The 24,363-nt window shown below is 37.5% G+C and overlaps 1 protein-coding gene across 1 annotated transcript in view; it reads left to right on the top strand.

The window, feature by feature from the left end:
* The first annotated feature begins 462 nt into the window (after positions 1-462).
* Positions 463-24,363, top strand: part of WDR70 (WD repeat domain 70) — a 124,820-nt gene continuing 100,919 nt past the window's right edge. The window contains exons 1-5 of the mRNA XM_087958505.1: positions 463-1,309; positions 1,396-1,458; positions 4,544-4,627; positions 5,487-5,598; positions 8,031-8,226. Of these exons, the coding sequence (XP_087814631.1) occupies positions 1,285-1,309; positions 1,396-1,458; positions 4,544-4,627; positions 5,487-5,598; positions 8,031-8,226 (480 nt within the window). The 5' untranslated portion in view covers positions 463-1,284. The remainder of the gene's footprint in view (positions 1,310-1,395; positions 1,459-4,543; positions 4,628-5,486; positions 5,599-8,030; positions 8,227-24,363) is intronic.

Raw genomic sequence — 24,363 nt, 5'->3', positions numbered from 1 at the left:
TGGGAAGTGCTGGTTTAAATTACATGGCATTTTTGTTACTGAGTATTTTATTCAAAAGAATGCATTGATTCCAACATGCCAAATACTTGACAACTTATCCTCCTATCTCTGGTAGGTCTCACTTATAAGTCATGTATGTGAGATGGGCAACTATATAAATTCAAGAAATTAGTACACATACGCATACACCTCTGTATTCAGTGTGCATCATTCTGCAGAATCTCCACAGGTGCAGCACCTGCTTGACCTGACCTTGGCTGGCAGAAGAAGCTAAGCATGGCCAGATCTGATTAGTACTTGAATGGGAGACCTTCATGACATCCCGAAAGTACAGAATAAGCTGGGAAGTCCACAATACAGGAGAAGGTCATGGCCATTCACTGTTCTGGCCAAGAAAATCTTGAGCCATGTTCAAGAAATTACAAATGAGACTTGATCAAGGCCTGCAGCATTGTGCTGCAGTTTAATCCTACTTACTTTACAAGACAGAAAAGACATTTCTCTGGATGGAGCAAGGATGACTCAGGTCTGTCTCTGTGTGGGTTAATTGACCCCTGATGAACAGAGTTGACTCCTTCCCAGCGTTTGCTTTCCGCGAGATTTCGGAAATGATTTGCCATTGCCTCTTTCATAGAGCTGAGAAAGACTGACCTGTCCAAGATCACCTAAGTAAAATGGGATTAGAATTCACAGCTGTCTTACACCAGGCTGGCTGTCTTGTTAAGTCTATAGGGTGGCACAGACAATCTTGTTTTGACTAGTTTTGACTCTAGTGCTGAAATCGGTGTTAAGTTCATATACAAACCCGTTCACAGTCTATGTTTGATTGATTATATGCCATCAAGTTGTTGTTGATTCCTAGTGATCATAGACATATTTTTCCATGGTGATTTTTTCCCCTTAACCTGGTCTTTCAGGAGTTCCATTGGTGCACAGACACTTCTTTTAAAGCGACTACATGGACTTATCCCTACAGTTTCCTCCGAAGTGATTTGCCATTGTCTGCTTCCTAGGGATGAGAGAGAGAGAGAGTGACTTCCCGGCTTCAACCCTTGTGCCTTAATCGCTTCCCTAAGCTCGCTTTGTCTTGGTCTCTGGTCTAGTCTTAGGGCTGTAATAAACTGAATTGAATTGAATTTGCTCTCTCTGGTCATTTCCCCCTCCGGCCGCTAGAGGCCTCTATACTCTCCCAAGCAAGGAGACGCCCCTTTCTTCTTCCAAAGCGCCGCTTCCTCCCTGTGGTTTTCGGTGGTGGCTCCGGCAGAGTTTTAACCTGCGTTTGGGATGCAGCAGCCCGCGATGGAGAACGGTGAGTGGGCAGGCGTGTTGCTTTCTCTTTCCTCCTCCGCAGAGGCTCGCAGGGAAAGAGAGCTGAATGTATCTGTATCCTTTCAGAAGCCGAGCAGATGGCAGGACCGGATCCGGAGCTGGCGGCTACGATGGGTTTCTCGGGCTTCGGTAAGTTGGAGGAGAACCGCGGGGGACGAGAAGGAGAGAGGTGGGGTGGGATGCAAAACTTCATGCAGATCTCTACGTGAATCGGGGGTCCCCCTATCCGGAGGGACGGGGCTCTGGGGGTGAGGGGGGTATAGTTTCTGCAAATCCTGGACGCCCTTGCTTACCTTGCTGAAAGTTGACAGGGGCAGGAATGTTTATATTTGGCCCCATAGATTCCCCCACCCCACCCCGAAACAGCAAGACCTGGTGATGCTCGGGGGCTTTTGAAGCCCAGGGATGCATGAGATGGAGAGGAGGGGGGGGGGGCTTCCAGTTGTTACTGAATCCCAAATTTTGGCAATCTACGGGCTGAAGAATAACTGTGTTCAGTATCAACCGGAGACCCTCCTTTTCAGATTTCTCAGCTTGGCAGCTGTATCTCTGCAATAAAGTAATACTGAATTTTGGAGGCTTTTTCATTGCTCAGATTCCTCTTTTTCTTTCTTTTTTGCTTTAGAGGGGGGGGGGGGTGTCTTCAAACTTGACTGCTTTAAGATTTATGGACTTCAACTTCAGGAATTCCTCCTCCAGTCATGTTAGCTCAGGAATTCTGGGAGTTGAAGTCTACAAGTCTTAAACTTGCCAAGTTTGAAAACCCTTGCTTTAGACTAGAACAGGGGTCGCCAACCTTTTGGACCTCAGGGACCACCAAACTCATAATTTTAGATCCCAGGGACCACTAACTGGTTCTGTGGGCATGGCCTAATTTGTGGGTGTGGCTTGGTCATGTGACTGGCTGGGCATGGCTTGTATGTAAATATTATAAATATTTATATAAATATTGATTTTTTTTATAAAAAAGAGCAACTTTTACCCAAAATCAGGCAAAGCAGGCAGGCAGATTGAGTTGCTCACAGAATCACAGATTCATTCAGAAATCTATCTATCTTCCATTGGCTAGTCCAGTCTATCTTCCATTGGCTAGCCCAGTCACATAAAATTTGCTTGCAAGCAAACTCACAAAATTAACTCACAACACACCATTCATGTAAATAGTGAATTTTTTATTGAAAAAAAGAGCAACTTTTACCCCAAATCAGGCAAAGCAGGCAGATTAAGTTGCTCACAAAATCATTCAGTGATCTATCTATCTGCCATCGGCTAGCTCAATCTCTCAAATTTGCTTGCCATGAGTCTGCACTGAATTTGCTTGCAAGCATTGGGCTGTGCAGAGCCGAAGATCTAAAGACTAGCTAGAAAGCAAGAAATCCAACCATTTCCTGCTTCCTAGCTAATCTAAATCTCCCGGCACAGCAGAACAGATGATGGTCGGAAAAAGGAAAGATAGCCATTTAGCAGGCAAGTTTACCAGGTAAGGAGTGAGTGGGCAGGGAGGGTTCCTGCGGGCCATGTGGGCAGCACAGCCTTGAGTTTCTGCACAGCCTGGATTAATTGCTTTGTGGGGGTGCTCTGGGGGTGAGATTTCTCTGCGGCCCACCAAAATTTTCTCACAGCCCACTGGTTGGTGACCGCTGGACTAGAAGGTATTTCTATCTTAGCTGTATTCTGGATGTCTCTTCTGGAGGACTCCTATTTCCAACTGCAAATGCCTTCATCTTCTCAGTTATTCTAGCGCTGCTTCTGATACACACACACACACACACACACACACACACAAACACACACACACACCTGCTATAAAAAGCAGCAGAATATGAAAAGCTACCTCCCCACACTCCCTATTCCATTTCAATAAGATTAACCAGTGTTTAGGACAGCTTGTCCTTAACTTTTGAATTTTGTAAAGCTCTTAACATAAGTTCCCTCAAACCCACCCACCCCCCCCAAGAAGAAAAGTTTCACAATATGATTAGTTTTTAACCTACACAACTAGAATTTACAATAACAGGAAAAAAACAGCAGGCCAGCAGCTAAGTCACTGCATAAACATTCCTACCATTGTGAGTGTATTGTGTGATGCATGAAGTTTAAAAAATGATTTTTTAAAAATATATCTTGCAAAAGCTGAGATAAGGAAGAAGATTAATTCTATTGCTTTAGAAAGACCCTTAATATCAGCTGGCTGATAAAGCAATGTTTCATGCCACAGGCTGGAATTTTTCTGTTCTGTAGTCCAATGTTTAAGTGTAAACATTCTGAATATTCTAAGAAAAAGGAATCTGTATTCCATGTTATGCTGCCTGGTCCTTTATTTAAAGTGTATTTTCTCATGTCTTTTAAGTTGTCCATCTGTTTTTCACATATTTCCACATATTTCCTGTGTGGAAGTATGTCTAAGTTATTCTGGTGTTAATTATAGAAGAATGGAAAAATAGTTTTATTATCCATGGCTAAGTAACTAAATGATATCAACATCAGATTTATATCTTTTCTTCGTGGTCTGGTTATCTCATCCTGAAAATAATTCTGGGAGCCAGTCAGATCCTGGAAAGTTGGTGGGATGAAGTTATTTTTATGTAAATTCTTTGGTATATAAAGAGACTTGTTGAGTGAGAATTTTCATCTGTTGGTTTGTTTCTGGCAATAAAACTGATCATTCTAATTTACTATCTTAATATTTTAGGCTTGCAGATATCAAGCATTTGAAATAATATAGCAAGAATTTTTAATCTATCAGTATTTTTCTGTTTTGCATATATAAGTAAGAAAAGCAAGAATATACTTATTGGGAAACATTATTTTAAAATCCATACTTGAGTCTCTTTGAAGTGTCTGATTGCAGGAAACTGATTCTCAGAGTCTCCTTTGGTTTCTGATAGCAGGGCTGTTCTAATAAAAGTTGCAATCTTAAATATATTTACCTGTAATAAGTCCCTTAACTTTGTGTGACTTTTGCACAGTATGCAATATAGGATTGCATTGTAAAATATATATATTATTTACCACAGCATTCCTTAATCTTCAGGTGGGCTAAATTATGTTTGTAATTCTCAGTCAGCATGGCCTGCTGGAGGGTTGTGGGATTCATCCTGGTAAGGCAACCAGTTCTCACTGAGTTTCATATAGTGGTATTTTGAGATTGCCTAGGGATGTTTTCTTTTAATATCACTTTCTAAGAAATTAGATTCTTCTTTCTTCTATCTAGGAAAGAAAGCTCGAACATTTGACTTCACTGCAATGTTTGAACAAACCCGAAGAACTGCTGCAGAACGAAGTAGAAAAATTCTTGGTGAGATATGCTGTACAAAAAAATATTTTACTTTATTTTGTTTTGAGCATTAAATGTACATTTTCCTGCCTGTATTTACACTGAAGACCGAGAATCAGGACCGCCACATTGTTAAAAATAAGTTAGAGTTATCAAAATTAATATGCATACATACTATATGAAAACCACAGTTTGCTAGAATGTTAGATGGAACTTTAAATTTCTTTTTCATTCTGTAATATAAGACAAACTAGTTATATTTTTAAAAGATAACAATATAAATAATTGCATTACTTATTTGATTGAAGTCCCATTCTACTCCACTGGCTCAAAGGAATTACAATAAAATAAAAATTGCAGCAATGTTTTAGCAACTAAGAAAAAGCAGTGATGGCTAAAGTTTACTTGGCTTAGTGTTAGCTTGTTTTACTATCCAAAATAGTCATCCAAAGTACTATCCAACTCAAACATTTAAAATTTGTGAATTTTTGAAAGAAAGAATTTTTGAAATTTTTTGGAGAAAAATATTTTTAGATGTTTCGGGTTTTTTTATTGGTCTTCTGATAGTTCAGTTCTGAAAACTCTGGGCTGATCTGTTTAATTTATATATTTGGAATGATTAACCAAACAGGAATTTGCAGAGATTTAACTGATTTTTTTTCAGTAGGTGGCAGTATTACCATGAAAACCAGGAGTTCATCTTTTTTCATATAATGCAGGGGTCCCCTAACTTGGCAACTGTACTTATGCTGGCTGGAGAATTCTGGGAGTTGAAGTCCACAAGTCTTAACAGTTGCCAAGTTTGGAGACTTTTGATGTAATACAATAATATTTGACTATATCAATCCATGTTTCTTTTTGGGAATCCTTTATTATTCAGAAGAACGTGAGAAAGAAGCAGCTGAGAAAGAAAAAGAATCTGCAGGCCAGCAAGGAGGTGCCGATTCATCAGGGGGTGCAGGATCACAACCAGTGAAAAAAGTATCTTCCAGGTATAAATATTATAAATCTTTAAAGTTTTGGCAGCATGTGCATTTTATAAATAAATGTTTCCCCCCTGAAAGAGAAGAGCAAGTCTAATTGCGTTCAGCATCTTTTAGAGAGAATTCCTCTTTTATTAGGGAGACCAACAGAGGACAGGTTACCACAAAGCTCCCGAGGAGAATCATTGCTTTCCTCTTTGCAGCATTATAAAGTGTTGCATAGGGAAACATATTGCAAGAACAGGTATTTCATTTTTTCCAAAAATGTAACTACTTGACAAGCATCATGGTTAGCCCATTTGTGTTTGCACATCCCTCTGTGCTCTAGCAAATCTTAGGCCATCTTTCTTGCTCATTCTCTTTATTTCTTTGCACAGACATTCCATTCCAGTTCCATTCCAGGCTATCTTTTCTTCATTAGCCCCTTTGAGAAACTGAAGCTCAAATGCTTTGGCCATCTATTGAGAAGAGAGGACTCACTGGAAAAGACCCCGATGTTGGGAAAGATTAAAGGAAAAAGAGACAGCAGAGGATGAGGTTATTAGACAATGTCACTGACACAATGAACATGGGCAAACTCCAGGAGACAATGGAGGACAGGGGAGCCTTCTATAGTCCAGGAGTGTCAAATTCAAGGCCTGTGGGCTGGATCCGGCCCACGATGTGGTTGGATCCGGCCCATAGGGCCATCCTGGTATACCCAATATGAAGAGGAAATATCGGGCCTGTGTAGCTTCGGCCCAGTCTGCCTGGTGCGAAGAGGAAAGTTCAGGCCAATGTGGCTTCAGCCCAGTCTACCTGGTGCGAAGAAGAAAGATTAAGCCAATGTTGTTTCGGCCCGGTCCACCCAATGCAAAGAGGAAACGTGTCAGCAGTTTGGGAAGTGGCGTGAAACTGGCCACGCCCACCCAGTCGATCATGCACACCCAGTCAGCCACGCCACCCCCGAGGTCAACCATAGCCCTGATGTTACCCTCAATGAAATTGAGTTTGACATGCACACCCAGTCAGCCACGCCACCCCACCCCCGAGGTCAACCGTAGCCCTGATGTTACCCTCAATGAAATTGAGTTTGACACCCCTGCTATAGTCCATAGGGTCATGAAGACTTGGACATGATTTAGCAACTGACAAAAAAAGAGAAGGGACAGGTTAGGGACTTCTGTTAGGGATATACACCCTAGCAGAACGTGCAACGGCAGTCTAGCAGACAGGCAGATATGGGAGACAAAACGTTGTAGTAGCTTACACTCAGTAAAACAGATACACTGTGCAAGTTAAATAGTTTTTATTCCAGCAAGAGTTATAGCATAGTCAAACGGTCCATATGTCATACACTAAGTTCAGTCAGTCCGGGGTTATTCAGTTTGCAAAGTCCAGTGTCGAAAAAGAGTTCATTAAACTTACAATCAATCAGTCCAGTGATATATCTCTTTGCAGTCAGAGATATGAAGAAAAATCAAACCCTTTTCTTCTTTTTAGCAAACACGCAGTTATCACCATCAATCTATCATTGTCAGCATTCCAGTATAAGCCAGGGGAAACAGTGAGCTCTCTTGCTCCCTCTTATGGTGATTTTACAACCGCACCCAAATACTTGGTTTACAGTTTAAAGTGATACATACACTTAAACTCACTAACGTAGTTTATATATATTATTTTTATCCAAACCAAGTTAGGTAACCAATGTTATCCCTAACATTCTCCCCTTTGGGTAATATAATAATATATATATCTATTTACAATTTCAACCCATAGTTTTCACAATTTTCCTTGTGCTTTACTGCACCTTGGGCTTTTGTAAAATCCATCTGCAAAATTTTCTTCAGTCATGCAATAGACCAAACTTATTAGACCATTTTTCACAGATTGTCTAACATTCAAATATCTAAGGTCAGTGTGCTTAGATCTAGTCTTTACAGCAATATTTGTAGCCAACCTTATGGCTGCTTGATTGTCCTCATACACTACAATGGTATCCTTAACAGTTACTCCCATATCTAACAACAACTGTTTATACAGAATTAAATCAGTACATAATAATGATAAACATGAAAATTCTGCTTCCATTGTGGACATACTTATATGTTGCTGTCTAATTGACCTCCAACCAATCAGTGTTTTACCTAATAGTATAGCCATACCTGAAGTTGATTTTCTAGTTTTTATATCTGTTGCAAAACTTGCATCAGCATATGCACTTAAAATCAAATCATCTTTTGGCTCTAAATACAATGCATAGTGCATTGTCTTTTTAAGATACCTTAATATACGCTTTAGCGCTTGCCAGTGACGTTCATTTGGTTCAGCATTAAATCTCGCCAATTGATTAATGCCATAAGCAATATCTGGCCTTGACCAATTACTTATATACTTATAACAATTAAGTAGTCAGAATACCTGTTATTAGCCGTTCTGTTTCTTGTAATTCTTCCACTCAGAGAGATGTCTAGTAGCGAAAGTGAAGACAGTCTGGATGAAGAATTTGTTGGTCCTCCCTTACCCCCCGAGGAGTCAGTCGATGACTCTGATGAGGAGCTGATTGGCCCACCACTTCCTCCTGGCTACAAGAACGAAGAGGATGATGATGATGACGACGACGACGACGATGATGAAAGTGCCCAGGAAGAAGATGAGGTTAGCCTTTAGTCTCTCAATTTAGGTCTGATGAGAAACTATAATTTCTGCCTCGTCCTGTCATCACTCATTATTGGTGTGCCCCCTGCACGTAAGGCAAACATGTGATACCTAATTTGCAGCAATAACTTTTTCTTCTTCCTAAGAATTATGAAGGTAACCATACATATAAAGACTAACATTTTATCAATTATAAGAGAATATTTGTAGCTCAGGGTTGAACCCTAGGGTCCTTGATGCTCTCTGAGCTTGATTGTTTTCTTGCAGATGTTTCATTACCAAACTAGGCAACATCATCCTTGTTAGAAGAGAGTGGGTTATTTTTAAACCAAGAGCAACTGACAACGTTACCTAGTTGGGTAATGAAATACCTGCAAGAAACCAACCAAGTTCAGAGAGCACCAAGGACCCCTACAGTAACATTTTATTTAGGACAGTAATCTCATTCCCATTAATTGAAATGAATGCACGAAGAAGTAAAGCTTCACTTGCAATGATCTTATTTTGCTGGATATAGAAGATGCTGCTGGGACTTGTATGGGAGCAACAATATAGGGTTCCAGTATCCTGGTAACTGATTCAGAAAAAGAAAGTCCTAGCAGCATCTGAGATGTATTGCACAGCATGGTGCTAGTTCACAAGAAATTGGGCCTATTGTTGTGTGCAAGCTCAATGTATCTTTATACCTAGTTTTATTACTGAGAGCACTGAAAAGTTTTAAATTCTTTCTGGCTACACAGTCCCTGCCTTTCTGGGGCAAAAAAGGACCAGTTGCTTAGCCTTTCTCCTCCAATAAGCTGGCCGTCAGGAGTCTGCAAACCCTTTCTATCTCTTGCTAGGTTTTGGGAAACCAGACCCTGCATTTTCAAAAGGCAACTGTTTTCCCCCCTTTGAAGATGTTTCACTTCTCATTCAAGGAGCTTCTTCAGTTTCTGACTGAATAGTGACAGTTGGGGATCCTTTCATTGTCCACCATTCAGTCGGAATTGAAGAAGCTTCTTGGATGAGGAGTGAAACATCTAAAAAGGGGGTGGAAATCCAAAGTCCAGTTGCCTTTTGAAAAATCGCCTTTGGGACAACCATGAACTGGATAACTGAGAATCTCTATAGACAGACAGTGCATTCTAAGGCAGCCACTTCAAAATATTTCCCTTGCTTTAACCTCCTCCCTCCCCAGAAAGCCACATTTCTTCAATAACAACAACAAAAAATAAAGATAAAATAAAATTTCTTAAATAAATAAAATAAAAAAAACTGGGAGGGATAGGTTTCTTGATCTTTCTCACCCCCTCCCCATTGGGTGTTGAAGCAAAGCTTACTTTCTCTGCCCTCCAATCTCTCATCTCTTTTAAAAAACCTCACCTTGACTCCAGGCTGAAGTGTAGAGGAAAGCAAGCAAGCAAGCAAAGAACCTTTTTGCAACTTCTTGCCTTGAGGAGTTACATAAAAAAATTCAGCTCATAAAGTTTAGGCTAAAACACAACACTTACAAAAGGATAGTTGCTGCATCCTTGCGAACCTCTTTGCTGTTTGAATGTCTGCCTTTAAGACCCAACTAGGACTTGCTTTTAGAGGGGATAGAGATGGGAAAGCAGAGGTAGGGAGTTTAGTTTAAACCTCTAGTAAGTGGGGTGGAAGGGTTTATATGATCATGTGACCATGGAGACAATCACGTGACCATGGAGATGCTTTGATGGTTGTAAGCGCAAAGACCGGTGATAAGTCACTTTTTTCAGTGCGGTTGTACCTTCAAAGTCTCTAAATGAATGGTTATAGGTCAAGGACTATCTCTAGTTGCATGCAAAGGTTTAGGTATCTCTGGTGAAATTATATATGTCTGTGGTTCTCAACCTTTTCTTCACCATGGACTCCCTTTAAATACCTTTCGTGGCCGCTGACTATGGACACGGATCCCCAAGACTTAACTCATGATTTAAATCATAACATTTCTTCAAGCCTTCAGGGACCCACTCCCCCCTCCGCCTCAGACCACAGGCTGAGAACCACTGATCTATGCCAATGAATCTCTCACTGAGAAGTTAATGCAACTTCTGCATGGTCCAAATTTAAGAAAGGTCCTCATTTTGCAAACATGAATGCCTGTCACTCTGTGTGTTCTCCATCTTTCGTCTCAGTAGCAGAGAACTGGAAAGATTACCTGGTTGTGGTGGATATGCTGTTATCCTCAGGAGGCCAGTGATTCTCTTCGCTAATGAAGATGTATTTCTCTTGAGGGATCATCCCATAGCAGATTTTATGTGTGGTTTCTCATTCCATAGGATACGCTTCTCCAAATGATACATGCCATTTTCAGTTTTTAGATAGACTTGTTTTAGTTCTCTCCTCAGAGGCCCATCTAGTGATCACAGCTGTGGGCTGTGCCAATAAAGGTTAACAACTACTGTATTGTATTGCAGTGGTTTGGACAGAGAACAGGAGTTATGGAATGAAATAGTATGCTTAATACCCGAGATTCATTCCAGCCTGCTGTAATGCTGATTTCTAGCATTGGTTTATTTCCAGGCATTCAATAATATTTTCTTGGCAGCTATGTTTATGGGCTGCTTTTAACAATTGAACGAAGAGATGAACGAAGCGACTAGAAAGAATTGGAGATAAACAAATGTTGATTGTTTATTTATTAAATTTATATGCTCCCCATCTCCCTATCCAAAGTGGCTCTGGACAGCTTACGATATGCAAAAATATAATATAAAAACATTAAGAGTAACAGGAATTAAATAAAAGTCAAGTCCAGGAGCCATATGGAGGTGGAATTTTCTCTCCTATTAAACTAACATTTTAACTTAGAGCCACACGAGGTCAGATTTATTCTATCAATACTACTAAAAATTCTCCTAAAAGCTTTCAAAATAAAATCACAGGCATTTTCTCATTATTTTTGTTAGTTTGCAGTTGTTCACTTACATTTCAACGTGTATTGCTTATATAAAAGTAAAGTTGCTTTTTTCTCCAGCTTTCATTTCTTGGAATGGCAATTCACACGACTTTTTCAGATGAGCAACATTTGAAAATACTTTAAAATATTTTCCCTTGGAAACCCAAAGACATGTATAGAGAAATATATTGCTGGTGGTTGTGTTCTTAAGTAAAACTACAAAAGCACCACAGGCAAAAATAACATTTTAACATCCCTTCATAAATCATGTTAATTCGTTTTCTCCAAGGAAACAGAAAACCCAAAAAGTTAAGAATCACTTATAAAAAGAACTTTATTGAGATCTGTTACTCCACCTAACCATATATAAACCTTTAAATTAAAGATAACATTAGCTAATTTTTTTAAAAATAGTATTAATTAACATTTTTGTTTCTTTTTACGGTACAGCTTTTATTACCATTTACTAGTGAGCTATTATATTATGAAGGTATTGTATCAGCAGTGTTTCAAAATGTTAAATGCAATAAAGATTAAAGGTTTAGCCATTCACTTTACTGTATTTATAATGCAATTATTTGGGAGAGATTTCCATTTAACTCACTGGAACTTTTTTCATAAAAAGTATCCGCTTATAATTTTATTGGAACTAAGATCAGTGTTCAGAGTAGCATGGCTTAGTTGTTGTTCTCTTCCCCTGCCTGTTTCCATGCTTTTCTATATAGATTTATTTGATGTGAAACTTTTAACAAAAAAAAAAAAAAAAAAAGCAAATAAGACTTTCTATGATATTCACAAAACTAATTCTCTCTCTCTTAAATTTCTGGATGCTATATGACAGAGGTCTCCAAACTTGGCAACTTTAAGACTTGTGGACTTCAACTCCCAGAATTCCTCAGCCAACTTTGCTGGCTGAGGAATTCTGGGAGTTGAAGTCCACAAGTCAAGTTGCCAAGTTTGAGAACCCCTGCTATATGATATAGAATCAGGACTGTCAAACTCCCAGCCCATGGGCCAGATATGTCACGCTCCAGCCATGCCCACGCCCAGTTTACCGAAGGGGAAAAAAGTCCCAATACGTCATGTGACACTGCTGTGACGCTGTGAGTTTGACAACCCTGTTATAGATTATATAACAGGTAGTTTGGCCTTGTCTCCTTTGGGCTGAGAAAGAGGGAGAGGCCCAAGGCCACCCAGCTGGCTTTGTGCCTAAGGCAGGACTAAAATTCATAGTCTCCTGGTTTCTAGACTGATGCCCTAATTACAATACCAGATAGTCTTTCTTTATTACATTTAATGGAAGGAAAAATGATCAGCCTACAGAATCCTTGCTCAATGTTGGCTTGGGAGTTCTTGGAGTTAAAGTCCATACTTCTTCTAATGGTTAAGATTGAGAAAAACTGCTCATAAAGTCTTTTCACTCTAGACTTTCCATGGTTCTGAACACTTGGCTTTCTTAATTTTCTATCTTCATACAAGATTTAAATAGAGGAAATTTTCAAACAGCCTTTGTTTTGTTTTTCCTGATATAAGTATGTATCGATCTTTTTGCAGTATCAATGGGTCAGCGCGTAGTCCTTGTACGATATTCTAAGCTATCCTTTGGATCTTGGCTTTAGAACACTACATCCACATTTTTGCAGCCCCCCAAATGTTTTAAATTCTGAATGTGATGGGCACAAATTTCTTCTGTGTTGAGGTGGAAAAATATGCAAACTAGAATGGGAGCCCTAAGTTAGACTTTTTTGAAGCCAAGTTGAAGTGGGAGCCCTAAGATAAGCTTGGCTTTATTTAAAAAGTGAAAAGAGCATGCCAAGAAAACCAGGGAAATTTACAGGCGTCTTGTGGCTCTGCCCAGTCTATAGCATTGTCCACCTATTGTGGCTCTTGACACTTCCACTCCCTCACCCTCTTAAAAGAAAGAGCTGAGTGACTAAAATGTTGTTCATCATTCCTACCATCTTGTTTTCTAAAGGGTCTCTCTGTGTCCATAGATTTTGGCTTTTTTTTCCTTTTGATTTTCCTTTTTAAAGTACAATGCTGTTTTCTCTCCTTATTCCCACTTGCCTGGAAAACTGAAAGAGTCATCCTAGTTTCATTTTATCTCTTCTCATGATAGTAGTAGATTGCAGTTTTCATGCTTAGGACAATTGTATATTTCAAAGTTGCATGCTAGAAAATCTTTTAAGCAAAGCATACATTAAATCTCCTCCAAAGGGAACAAACTTTCCACATAGTAGATACAAGGAGTTATCCTTGGACTATTTAATACGTTGTAATAAAGTCCATTAAGCTGATAGCTTGTGCAAATGCACCCTTTGTTGGAGAAGGCTTGACAAACCTCTTTAGACCCATGCATTGGAGATGTAGAATAGAAGCCTCTGAATGCTATGTGTTTCCTGCCCCCCGACCAGCAAGACAGAGGCAGAACAGAAATATCTCACAATTTATATTATCCATAAGTTTTAAAGGCTCTTTAATTAATTGTCCATTAAACTATTAGCCTTTAGGCTTATCTAGATATTGACATAGGCAACTTATGCTTTTCCAGACGTTGCTGCTGTGCTTGTGACGTGAGGATGAGAGAAGAGAAAAGTCATTAAATACATGGGGACTAATCACATTTACTTGTAATTAATTAATTTAATTTTGACAAAATTCAATTAAATAAAACATTGCTTTGTTCTGGCTTCTGGTCTACCTCAAAGCAAAATAATACTGTATGGATACCTATTCAAGTTCTGCATGTTAGAGATGTACGTTCTTTCCAAGTCCTTGGTTGATTACATTGATTTTTTAAAAACATTTATTTTTCACAAGAACAAGATTAAATTTCTTGCCACTCAAATTTCTTCAATCATCAAAATAGATTCAGATTGACCTGTTTTTTCCTTGCAATTGACTCCTCTGTATGATTTTTTAAAAAAAAATTACGCAAAAAGGAGGTTTGCATGGGTTTAGAATCAGCTGTGCCCTTTTGATCCTGTTACGAAGGACATAGGCATTGCAATAATGAGATCAATTCTTATTTTCTGTTCTCCAGAAAAAGACATTCATTTAATGTAAATCAGACAGGCAAAGGCCAGCAGTCTGAATGACTGATGGGATTGAATTCTGCATGCAGTGGAGCAGTTTACAATTAAAAATTACAGTATGATTGCATCATTCAGCCAGATGACAGGGTTTGAGCTATACTAGGGAGAGCTGAAGATGGATTTGTGTTCATTTATATATTAAGCTGCATATTTGTGTATATTATTTTAGTGTATTGTATATTTGGATAACTAATATTTAGAGCTAGTTGTTGTAGTTGTGAAAGTGCAGGCCCGGAAAGCAGGAGATTAGGTGTTTTAGTGCCACGATAGACATGAAGGCCAGCTAGGTGACTTTGACTCAGTCACTCTCTCTCAATCCAGCCCACAAAGTTGTTGTTGTGGAGGAAAACAGGAGGAGGGAAGAATATTAGATATGTTCTCCACTTTGAGTTATTTATAAAAAGAATAAAAGTGGAATAAAAACAATAAATAAATGGGTCTATTTTCCTAAAAGAAATTGTTAGGACTTCTGATCCCTTTCCACATTCACATATACTACCTCCTACATGCAGAATTGCGGATGCTCAGGTTATCCTGTGTGGTTGCACTGAGATTTTTTAATGTAATAATAGGTAAGTTGTTCTGCTCAAGACCCATCCTTTTGCATCTAGCCCTGTTGCACCAGCAACCATCTTGAACTTGACTGAAGCTGATGGGCCCTAAAGCTCCAGTTAACAAAATAAACAATAGTTCCCATGTATCTCTAGATTGGAAGAAAGAGCCTACTAAAGGAATGGCCTTCTTACTGTATGAGAAGGCTGTCCAAGACCATCTATGGCCATGATAGCAAACCTATGGCACATGTGCCAGAGGTGGCATGCAGAGCCCTCTCTGTGGGCACACGAGCCATCACCTCACCACTGCTGCGCATGCGCGTGCCTCCCACCAGCCAGCTGGTGTTTGGGTCTCTGTTACGCATGTGCAGGGGGCATGTGGGGGGCACGTGTGCAGGGGTGCATGTGCAGGGATGCATATTCATGCATGGGGGCGGGCGCATGCGCAGGGACACGTGCACATTTCATTTTTGGGATGCCCGCGCGTGCTTTGGGCACTTGGTGCCGAAAAGGTTAGCCATCACAGATCTATGATCTTGAAAATAGATGCTTGTCATGTTCATAATGTGTCATCATTGCTACACATACAGACAGTTTGAGGAGCTGCTAGGGAGCATTAAATATACACTAAACCTGAACTTTGAAAACTGCAGAGCAGCACATAGAAAGCATAAATACACTGGTTAATCAGGTATCTGCTACCCTTCATCCTCATCAGAAAAGCCGGCCATCAAGTTCCCAAGTTTTTACTGAAAGGTAATCCAGGGAGGGAGGGATTACTATCTAATAATGAAACAAACCTCATTGTTTGAGTTTTTCTGTTAATGTTATTAACCTGTTAATAATATTAACCTATTTTTCTAATGTTTAGCCCTTGTAGGATTTTTGCTTCTGGGAACATTAACTTTCACAAACTTAACCTGAATTTTAATCAGTGATGGATTTATTTATTTTTTTGCTTGACTCACTATGGCCTGGGAAGGCAATGTGATAGGTGGGTAGGTGGTCCTTTTTCTTAATTCTTTACAAAATATCCAGATATAAAGGCAGGCTAAATTCACCTTCTGAAGTCCTTTTTGAAAAGTCAGATGAACGGTCATGCATACACCCATCACATCATCAGGCAGAGAAAAGCAGCTTTGAGAGTAAGGAAGAGCATCGTGACTGGTGCCCTAGAAGTCTTTTACTGAAAGGACCAGACTGGGGCCAGCAGTTGCTCATGACCTAATCATAGTTGCAGCCTTTTTTCCTTCTCTTCTGTATATGTCATATTTTTCACTCCATAAGATGCACCTGACCATAAGATGCAGCTAGGTTTAGAGGAGGAAAAGAAGAAAAAAAAATATCAAGTGGAGCGTGAGAGGACCACAGATTGGTGTTCTGTCATGTGCCAGCTCTGCCTATTGACATCTGCACTGCGGACAAGAGACAGAAGAGGCAGGCAATGACAAAGACAGAAGAGACGGGGTTCAGCGGCCCAGCTGCTATTCACCAAAGGACCAGCACCAACGCACAGACATTTCCACCCACTTTGGGAGGGGGAGAAGTGTGTCATATGGAGCAAAAAATGTGGTGTATACACCAAATGATGCCCTTTCACCTCCCCCAGTCTGTCTCTCTCGCTCTCTCTCTGTATATATATATATATGTGTGTGTGTGTGTGTGTGTTTGTGTTTGTGTATGTATGTATGTATGTATGTATGTATGTATATATATATATATATATATATATATATATATATATATATATATATATATATATATATATATATATATATATACACACACACACATACATACATACATACATACATACATACATATTGCTTTACTCAGATTTATTTCATCTAATAAAAAGGAAGAATATTTAAAAAACATAGAAATTACATGCTTTTTCAAGAGATCCATATCTAACCAAACAAAAAAATTGTCCTTTACCCTATCCCAAACCCTGGGGAAGTTATTTTGTTTTGTGTTAATTTGTTTCTACTGCCTGGGTTTGAAACTCTGCAGGCAGAAGTGTGGTCCGTCTGATGTACTTTCAATATATTTCAGTTCTGTTATGAGAGGGTAACGGGAAAAGAAGAGAGGTATAATTGAAGTGTTCCAGGAAGCCGCACTTTCAAACTGGATGCGCAGCCCGAATCTGCCTTAAAGCGCCACCTCTCCTCCTCCATTAAATTGGAATGTTTGTGATCAAAAGTTAGAAGATGTGCTAAACCTTTGATTCTTTGTTTCAACCAGCAGTAGAATTGCATCCATGTGTGCTCCATGCCAAACTGAAGCCATTGTGAGTTTAATTTATCACATCCTCAGGATGAGGATGATAGTCATTAGATTGCAGAGAGAGGATATGCTAAATAATGAGCAGTTTCACTTTTCTCATGTCTATTCAGAAAAAAGTCCCATTGAAAGCAATGCGGTAGCCTTCCTGGAAAGCACATATAAAGTTACTGCCTTAACTTACAAAAAAAATATCATCTACACAGTTAGTCTCATACATTCCCCATGTTTTCCTCTGCATGAAAAATGCACTATTATATGATGGTTTATAAGAAAGTTAAATATTAATGTTTTGAAAGCAATTTATGGGTGGCATGGGAGAGTCACTAATCAAAACAATGATCAAATTGGAACCAGCTGTGCATGCAGTATATGAAATTGCCCCTTCCTTCCTTCCTTCCTGTAAGAAATAAGACATATAACTTTTTTCTCAAGGTTTCAAAAATATCTTGAGAGAGTTTTCAGAAATTACTATTTGGCTTCACATAGTTTCTCTTCGGGTTTAAGGAGGGAGTCTAACATAAACTTGTCAATTGAAAAAAATCTGACCAAATATTTAAGAATACAGCCTCCATTAATCATACACCAGATTTCATTTATTTATTATTAAATTTTTATGCTGTCCATATCACCATCAATAATTTTAAGAAGTTGGTAGTTTGGTGATTAAAAGGTGTTTAAAGATTCTAAAAATTCTGGGTGGCAAGTGGCCCATTGAAAAACACTTTAAATCACCAGGAATTGCTTGTTCTGAAAATAAAAGTTTAATGCTTCTGCATCTTCCAAAATCTAGGTATGCCACATTTTAAATAAACCCAACTGTTTCTGGTTTTCATTATATGATGGTGATTGATTAATCAAAGTGAAGAAATTAGGACATTATTTGAGCAGTTTGCAGTTTAACCACAAAAAGGTAACTCAGACTATACAATTGAGTAAAAGCTGTTTTTAGAATTGGATATATACAAAATACTATTTCAAATATTAAATTTTGCAATTATTTTGCAATTATTAAGATGGTGACTAGGTGCCAGCAGGAGAGATGAGAATCAGGTGAGCTGGATCATTTGAGAAGCATCCTCAAGAAATACTCAAACAAAATAATTCAAGAAATTCAAGCCCTGTGTGATAATATCTTAAAGGGGCCACACGAAGAAATCCATCAAATTTCAGGGGACGTCAAATGGCAAGGGTGACTTCTTGGAACATAGAATGGGCAGTAAGGATGCATAATATAGAGGTCGTTTAGATAACATTGCCTTATTGGACAAAAAGAGCAGGATTTACGATTTTGAGGTATGCCTCAAGTAAGGGGAGAAGACATAAGAAGAATAGTCCAATCTTTGGGTCAGTTAATAGATTGGGAGGAAGAAAATATGGATTTGAAAATAGACATGGTCTATAGAATTGTATTCTGCAATTAGAAAAGTTCCAAGGGATGTGCTAGTCCACTTCATAAGGAGAAGAACAAGAGAACAAGTTCTGGAGTTTCATTTCAAGTCTAAATTGAAGATAGACAATGTGGATTTAATTGTCCTGAAAGAAATTCCTGGGAGAATTTTGAGAAAATGAAAATCGTATGCCTTCTTAACAAATGTTCTGAAGAACAGAAAGATTCCATTTTGTTGGGAAAAGCTGGAAGAGGTAATTTTCACCTATCAAGCACAGAGATTTCGATTGAATTCTGTAGCAAATGCAAGTTTTTAGCCAAATATAAATCAACTATGGATCAGATGCAAGAAATAATGGATAATGAAAATAAATCTGACTTGGACCCACTCCAAGCAGCAGACACATAAAAACATGAGGAGGTGAGGGAGACAGCATAGGACTTTGATATATTATTTGCATGAAGTTGGAGCATAACTGCATAACTTGGAACATTAGTGGAATCAATGCTCCTTCAAAGTGAAAGAAGGTATTTCAGTATTTAAGGAAAATTAACTGCTGACATAATTTGCTTACAAGAAACACATGCTAAGACAAAGGACAAAAAATACTTAATTAAGGAATTAAGGGAATTTATTTTAGCTGGTGCTAAAAAGATTAATGTACAAGTTTTATACATGAAGTTACAGTTTAAACCAAAATTATTGTTATCAGACGAAGATGGTTGGTTTGGTGCGGTTGAAGTGGTAGTGTACGGGACAAAATCTGCTTTATTTACCAAATGAAGACAAACTGAAATTTAAACTGGATCAATTATCCTTCTCCTGAAAATTGATGTATATTGGGCAATTGGAATGCATTAATTTCCCTAATCTTTGATAGAAAGTCAGCCAAAGAGATTAAACCTATCAGGGTAAATTACCGAAAAGGTTTTTTGTTTTTTTTTGAGTTGATGGACAATTTACATGGTCAATTCTTGGAGACAGAAAAATGGACTTGCTTGAGAATATACTTTCTTCTCAGAAAAACATATTTTCAAGAACTGATATGATTTCAATGAACTTGGCAAATAAAATCTCAAAAGTGATGGATATCTCAAAAGTAGGTATCTTATCTAAATCATTTTCATACCATAATCCAGTTAATTCACTACTTAAAAGAAAGATTTCACATTTCAGATGGAGATTAAATGAGACTCTTTTACAGAAATAAAAGGTTATAGAGGATTGTAAAAAGAAACTGAATGAATACTTTGATAATAATTTGAAGAAAGGTATAGACTTGAGGACTATTTGAGGTGCTAGCAAACTTGTTAATAGGGGCTACTTCATTCAATGCAATCATCGGGCAAAGAGAGAAGAGGTGAAGGATATTGGATGAAAGTCAAAATATAGAAATGGAATTGCAGAAGACACCAATGGACTCACAAATTTTATATCAAATTAAGTTGCTACGCCAACAATTATTTATGTTGACTGTCCAAGAGATGCAAAATTGATCTATGTGATACAGAGGCACTTTGAGTTTTCAAATAAACCAAGAATATGTTTGGCATATAAATTGAGAAAAGAAAGAAAAGGGAAAAAATTATATAGAAGTGAATGTGTCAAGAATAGATGAAAATAATTACCAAAGCTTTCACAAACACAAAGACAATTTATGAATGAACCAATAATTATTTTTAAAAAATAAGATGCCATTAAAAGATGAAAATAGGCAAAGTACCAGGTTCAGATGGCCTTTCAGGTTAACACTATAAATGTTTTGAAGACCAACTTTTACAGCCATTGAAAGATGTAATGAGCGCAGGGATCTAGGATGACTCAGTCTTGAGCAGAAGCCAATATTGCCTTATTTCCAAAGGGGAGGGGTCAAGATGCTACTTTGACAAATTATATATATATATATATATATATATATATATATATATATATATATATATATATATAAGCTGATTTCATTGTTAAACAATAACTATAAACTTTTTACTGAAAGATTGAGGAAAGTTCTACAGACATTTGTTCATGAAGATCAATTTCTGTTTTTGCCAAAAAGGTAGTTGAAAGATAATGTAAGAAAGCTTGTGGATGTTATTGAATATTTACAATACAATATCATAATGAAAAACAAGCTGCATTAATGTTTTTGAATATAGAGAAAGATTTTGACAATTTAAATGGGTCTTAATGTTAAAAGAACACATGAACTTTGGGGAGAAATTTATTCAAGGGATTGTTGATTTATACATCTCAGCAAATTCATATCATTATCCATGGTGATTTAAGTAAGCTGTGTGAGATACAAACAGGTACAAGACAAAGATGTTCATGCCTCCATTGCTTTTTATTTTAATTGTCAAGGTTCTGAACAGAGATATTAGACTGGTGTAAAAATTAAAATTGGAGTGCACAAAGTAAAAACTTTTACTGATAATTTAGTTTTCATTTCTACAAAACACAAAAAATGGTATTGAATATTTAATGAAAAACAAATGATTTTGTGGTGTCATTATTAATGAATGATTTTGGAGCCTTAACTGGGTTTAAAAATACAACAAAAAGCAAAGATGCTAGTTAGGAATATGACTGTACAAGATCATGAAACTTCAGAAAGTCAGATATTAAGGTGGGAAAATATGATATTGTCAATGGCAAATTCTAAATTGTTTCAAAATAATGTGACTGGAACAATATCAAAAAGGATTCATTTAGGTGGGATGAATTGGAACTAAGTTCATATGGCAAGGAAAAAAATGAGAATTAAATATAAATTGCTTAAAGATGCTAAAGAGAGAGGAGGATTGAGCTTAAATTTATTCTGATACTTGCACTTTGATCTGGATGAAGGATTAGGTCGCCCTAAAAAAATAAGAGATTATTAGATTTGGAGGGCCATGAATTTTGAATGGCACACCTATTTGTGGCATAATAAAGCTAAAACAAATGCAGAGTTCAATAATTATTTTGTTAGGTGTGCTGTTTTAAGGGTCTGGATTAAATTCAAAGCAAAGTTATCTCCTAAAGTACTTTTTTGGGTGTTACCACAGGAAACTTTTTAAAACAAAAGATGAGACTAATTTGGTGGACCTCTGATGAAATGTATCTTTTATTCAAGGTCAGCCTAACCTTAGGACAAAAGAAGTAGTCAGAATGGCATGTTTGACACTGGCTTATATACTTACAACTAAACAAAAGATTTACCTCTGATAAGAAAATTCATATAAAAAGTGAAATTGAAATTGCACTTGTGCTAATAATGAACATGTTATTGCTCAGGTTTATAAAATGTTGAAATTGAACTGGAAAATGATTATATTTTAATGGGCTGAAAACTTTGCTTATAACATAATGCTTGACCAGTGGAAAATATGTGGAGGAATGGATTGAAATTTAGATTAAATTATAATCTGCAAAAAACTTTTATAAAGTGTATCATTGGTACTGAATGCCTGAGAAACTCAGAAATATATAAAGGTGTTTCAAATATCTGTAGAAGTGGAATTTGTAAATATACTTTTTATCATCTTTGATGGACCTGTGATAAAGGAAAGAAATATTGGGGCCAGATTTTTGTCATAATTCAAAAGATTCTCAAAGCAAATATCAAACTGAATCCAGAAATTTTAGTTTTAGGACTATGGGATAAAGAACTTTAAAAACAATTTGGAACTTTTTAAATTACATATGTTGACTGCAGCGAGAATCCTATATATGCAAAAATGGAAAAATACATTCATTTCCACAACGGAAGAATGGATGGGAAAAGTGATGGAGTTGGCAAAGTGCTTTAATTAAAGAAAGGAATTTATCCAGTTTTGTTTCCACGTGGAAACCTGTTCTGGACTTTAAGCTCAAAACAGAAAAAATGAAACTTTGTTTTTAAGTTTTAACAATAAGATTAATTTTGTTGTTATAGAAAGGGTTAGTACTCACTGAATAGGTAAAGCAAAAAGTTGAATTTGTAAACAGTCTTTTGAATTCTACTGCACCAAAGAAAAGAAAAAGTCACTGCCTTTTAAAATTTCCCTTTACCTTTCTTTACCTTTCCTTATTCCCCCGTCATCTGTATCTATATTTGTATTTATACTATAATAAACTTTGATTAAAAAATTACATTAGCATATAAAAGACCAATAGCACTTGAAGGGGAGGAAATCCATTTCTTTCTTTCCTGGAAGAAAAGCTTTGGATGTGGCTCAAAAGTTTTTTTTTAAAAAAACTTCTGCTAAATTCTAATTCTTTGCTGAGACAGAAGGGGAAATTATTAAGTACATGGGGAATAGTCATATGAAATGTATATATTTCAGTGTAATTTGGAATTAATCAATGGTCCCCTCCCACCTGAGTTAGTTGTCGCAGACTTTATGTAGTTTAGTTGAATGTTTAATACAATATATGACTCCATTCAATCTAGACCATAAATCATTGTTTCTGTTGCAGAACATTGGGTGAGTCTAACCATTATAGTTGATTAAAAAATCCACAGTTATGCAAACCATGGTTTGGACGATCCAAGTGATCTTCTTAAGATACAGATTTCTGTCAATGTTTCACCCTTATTCTTCTCCTTAAATGCCAATTAATTGATTTGTATTACCTCAGACTTTTGATTAGTGTTACTGGAAATCTTTACCAGGCATTAGTTAGGCCTGATAAAACGGAGCACTTATTGGCCTTAGAAATATACAAAATATTGATTGCAACGCATACTGACAGCATTTCATATTAGATTTGATGTTAGCGCAGCCTCACAATTAAATTTAATATAAGTATTAAAGTATTATTAGGTTGGAAAGAAATGGCAGCTCAGTGCCAATTATTTGGATGCACCAGAATGGGAAACAAAAGCAACCCAATTATGTGAATGAATGTAGCTTAGTGGCTTAGAGAGTGAGCCCTAAAAGCCTTTTCCGAGGTACAAATTGTCCATCCATCTAAAGTTGTTAGGTGTTCAAGACTTCCATCCCAGCCATTCATTTGAAAAACAAAAATGGTAGTAGTAATTTAACTAGTCATTAATTCTTTCAGGAGGACAATTGTGTATTAAATGTTTGAACATTTGAAATTCTGTGTTAATGTTTTATTGTAAAAGCTTGGCAGATGTAGAATTTCTGGGAATAAAATAATAAAAATGTTTGGGATGGAAATGAAATTGAGGAAAAATTGGTGTGTGTGTGTGTGAATGTATGCATGTGTTTATATTTCTGTGTGTGTGTGTATGTGTGTGTGTATATATATATATATTCTTAAATTTTCACGGGTACTTACATGTATGGTATTCAGCTTTGTTCGGGTATTTTTCCACGTCATTATAGTTGTACTTTTAAAGTTGTAGCAACGTTTCGGCAGAATCTCAGCTGCCATCATCAGGCTTCTGTATAGTGTTCGTCTGTGAGTCAGACTTTCACAGCCGTTTCAGTTTTAAATTTGGGGCTAGCCTACTGCTGTGCTGGAATGGTTTTTTCTTCATCCTGATTGATTGGGAGTCTTGGTCTGTGTTTATTGGTCTTGGAGTTTGCTGTGTTCTGCTTGATTGGTGTTTCTAATATCTTCTGTCTGTTTTGTGGCTTTTTTTTGTCTTGATTGGCTGGCAACATTGTGTTTCCTGTATTGGAGGCTTTTAGTGTGGCTTGGCTCCAAGTAAATGGATGGCTATCATTTATTAGGAAGCTAGGTTTCATCTGGGTGCCTTGTTTGGGTGTGTTTGAGCTGGAGGTATGAGGGGGGATCTGTTTGTGCCCAGGTGTTTGCCTGGCTTGTGGTGTGGGGATTTTTTTGTTTGAGAGTGCAGGCTTCTAAATAATTGACAGCCTGGTGGAATCATCTCTTCTATTCATGCTTTCAGGTCTTTTTTCAATCTCTATGGCTTCTCTGATAATTCTGTAGCTGGGGTTTTCTATAGTGGCTAGGGTTTTGGT

Source organism: Notechis scutatus, chromosome 2 (assembly GCF_049901735.1).
Source record: "Notechis scutatus isolate UNSWTSFEM ecotype Mainland chromosome 2, rNotScu1.2, whole genome shotgun sequence".
NCBI lineage: Eukaryota > Metazoa > Chordata > Lepidosauria > Squamata > Elapidae > Notechis > Notechis scutatus.
Note: the sequence above shows the minus strand (reverse complement) of the source record. Positions and strands in the feature narration are given on the sequence as shown.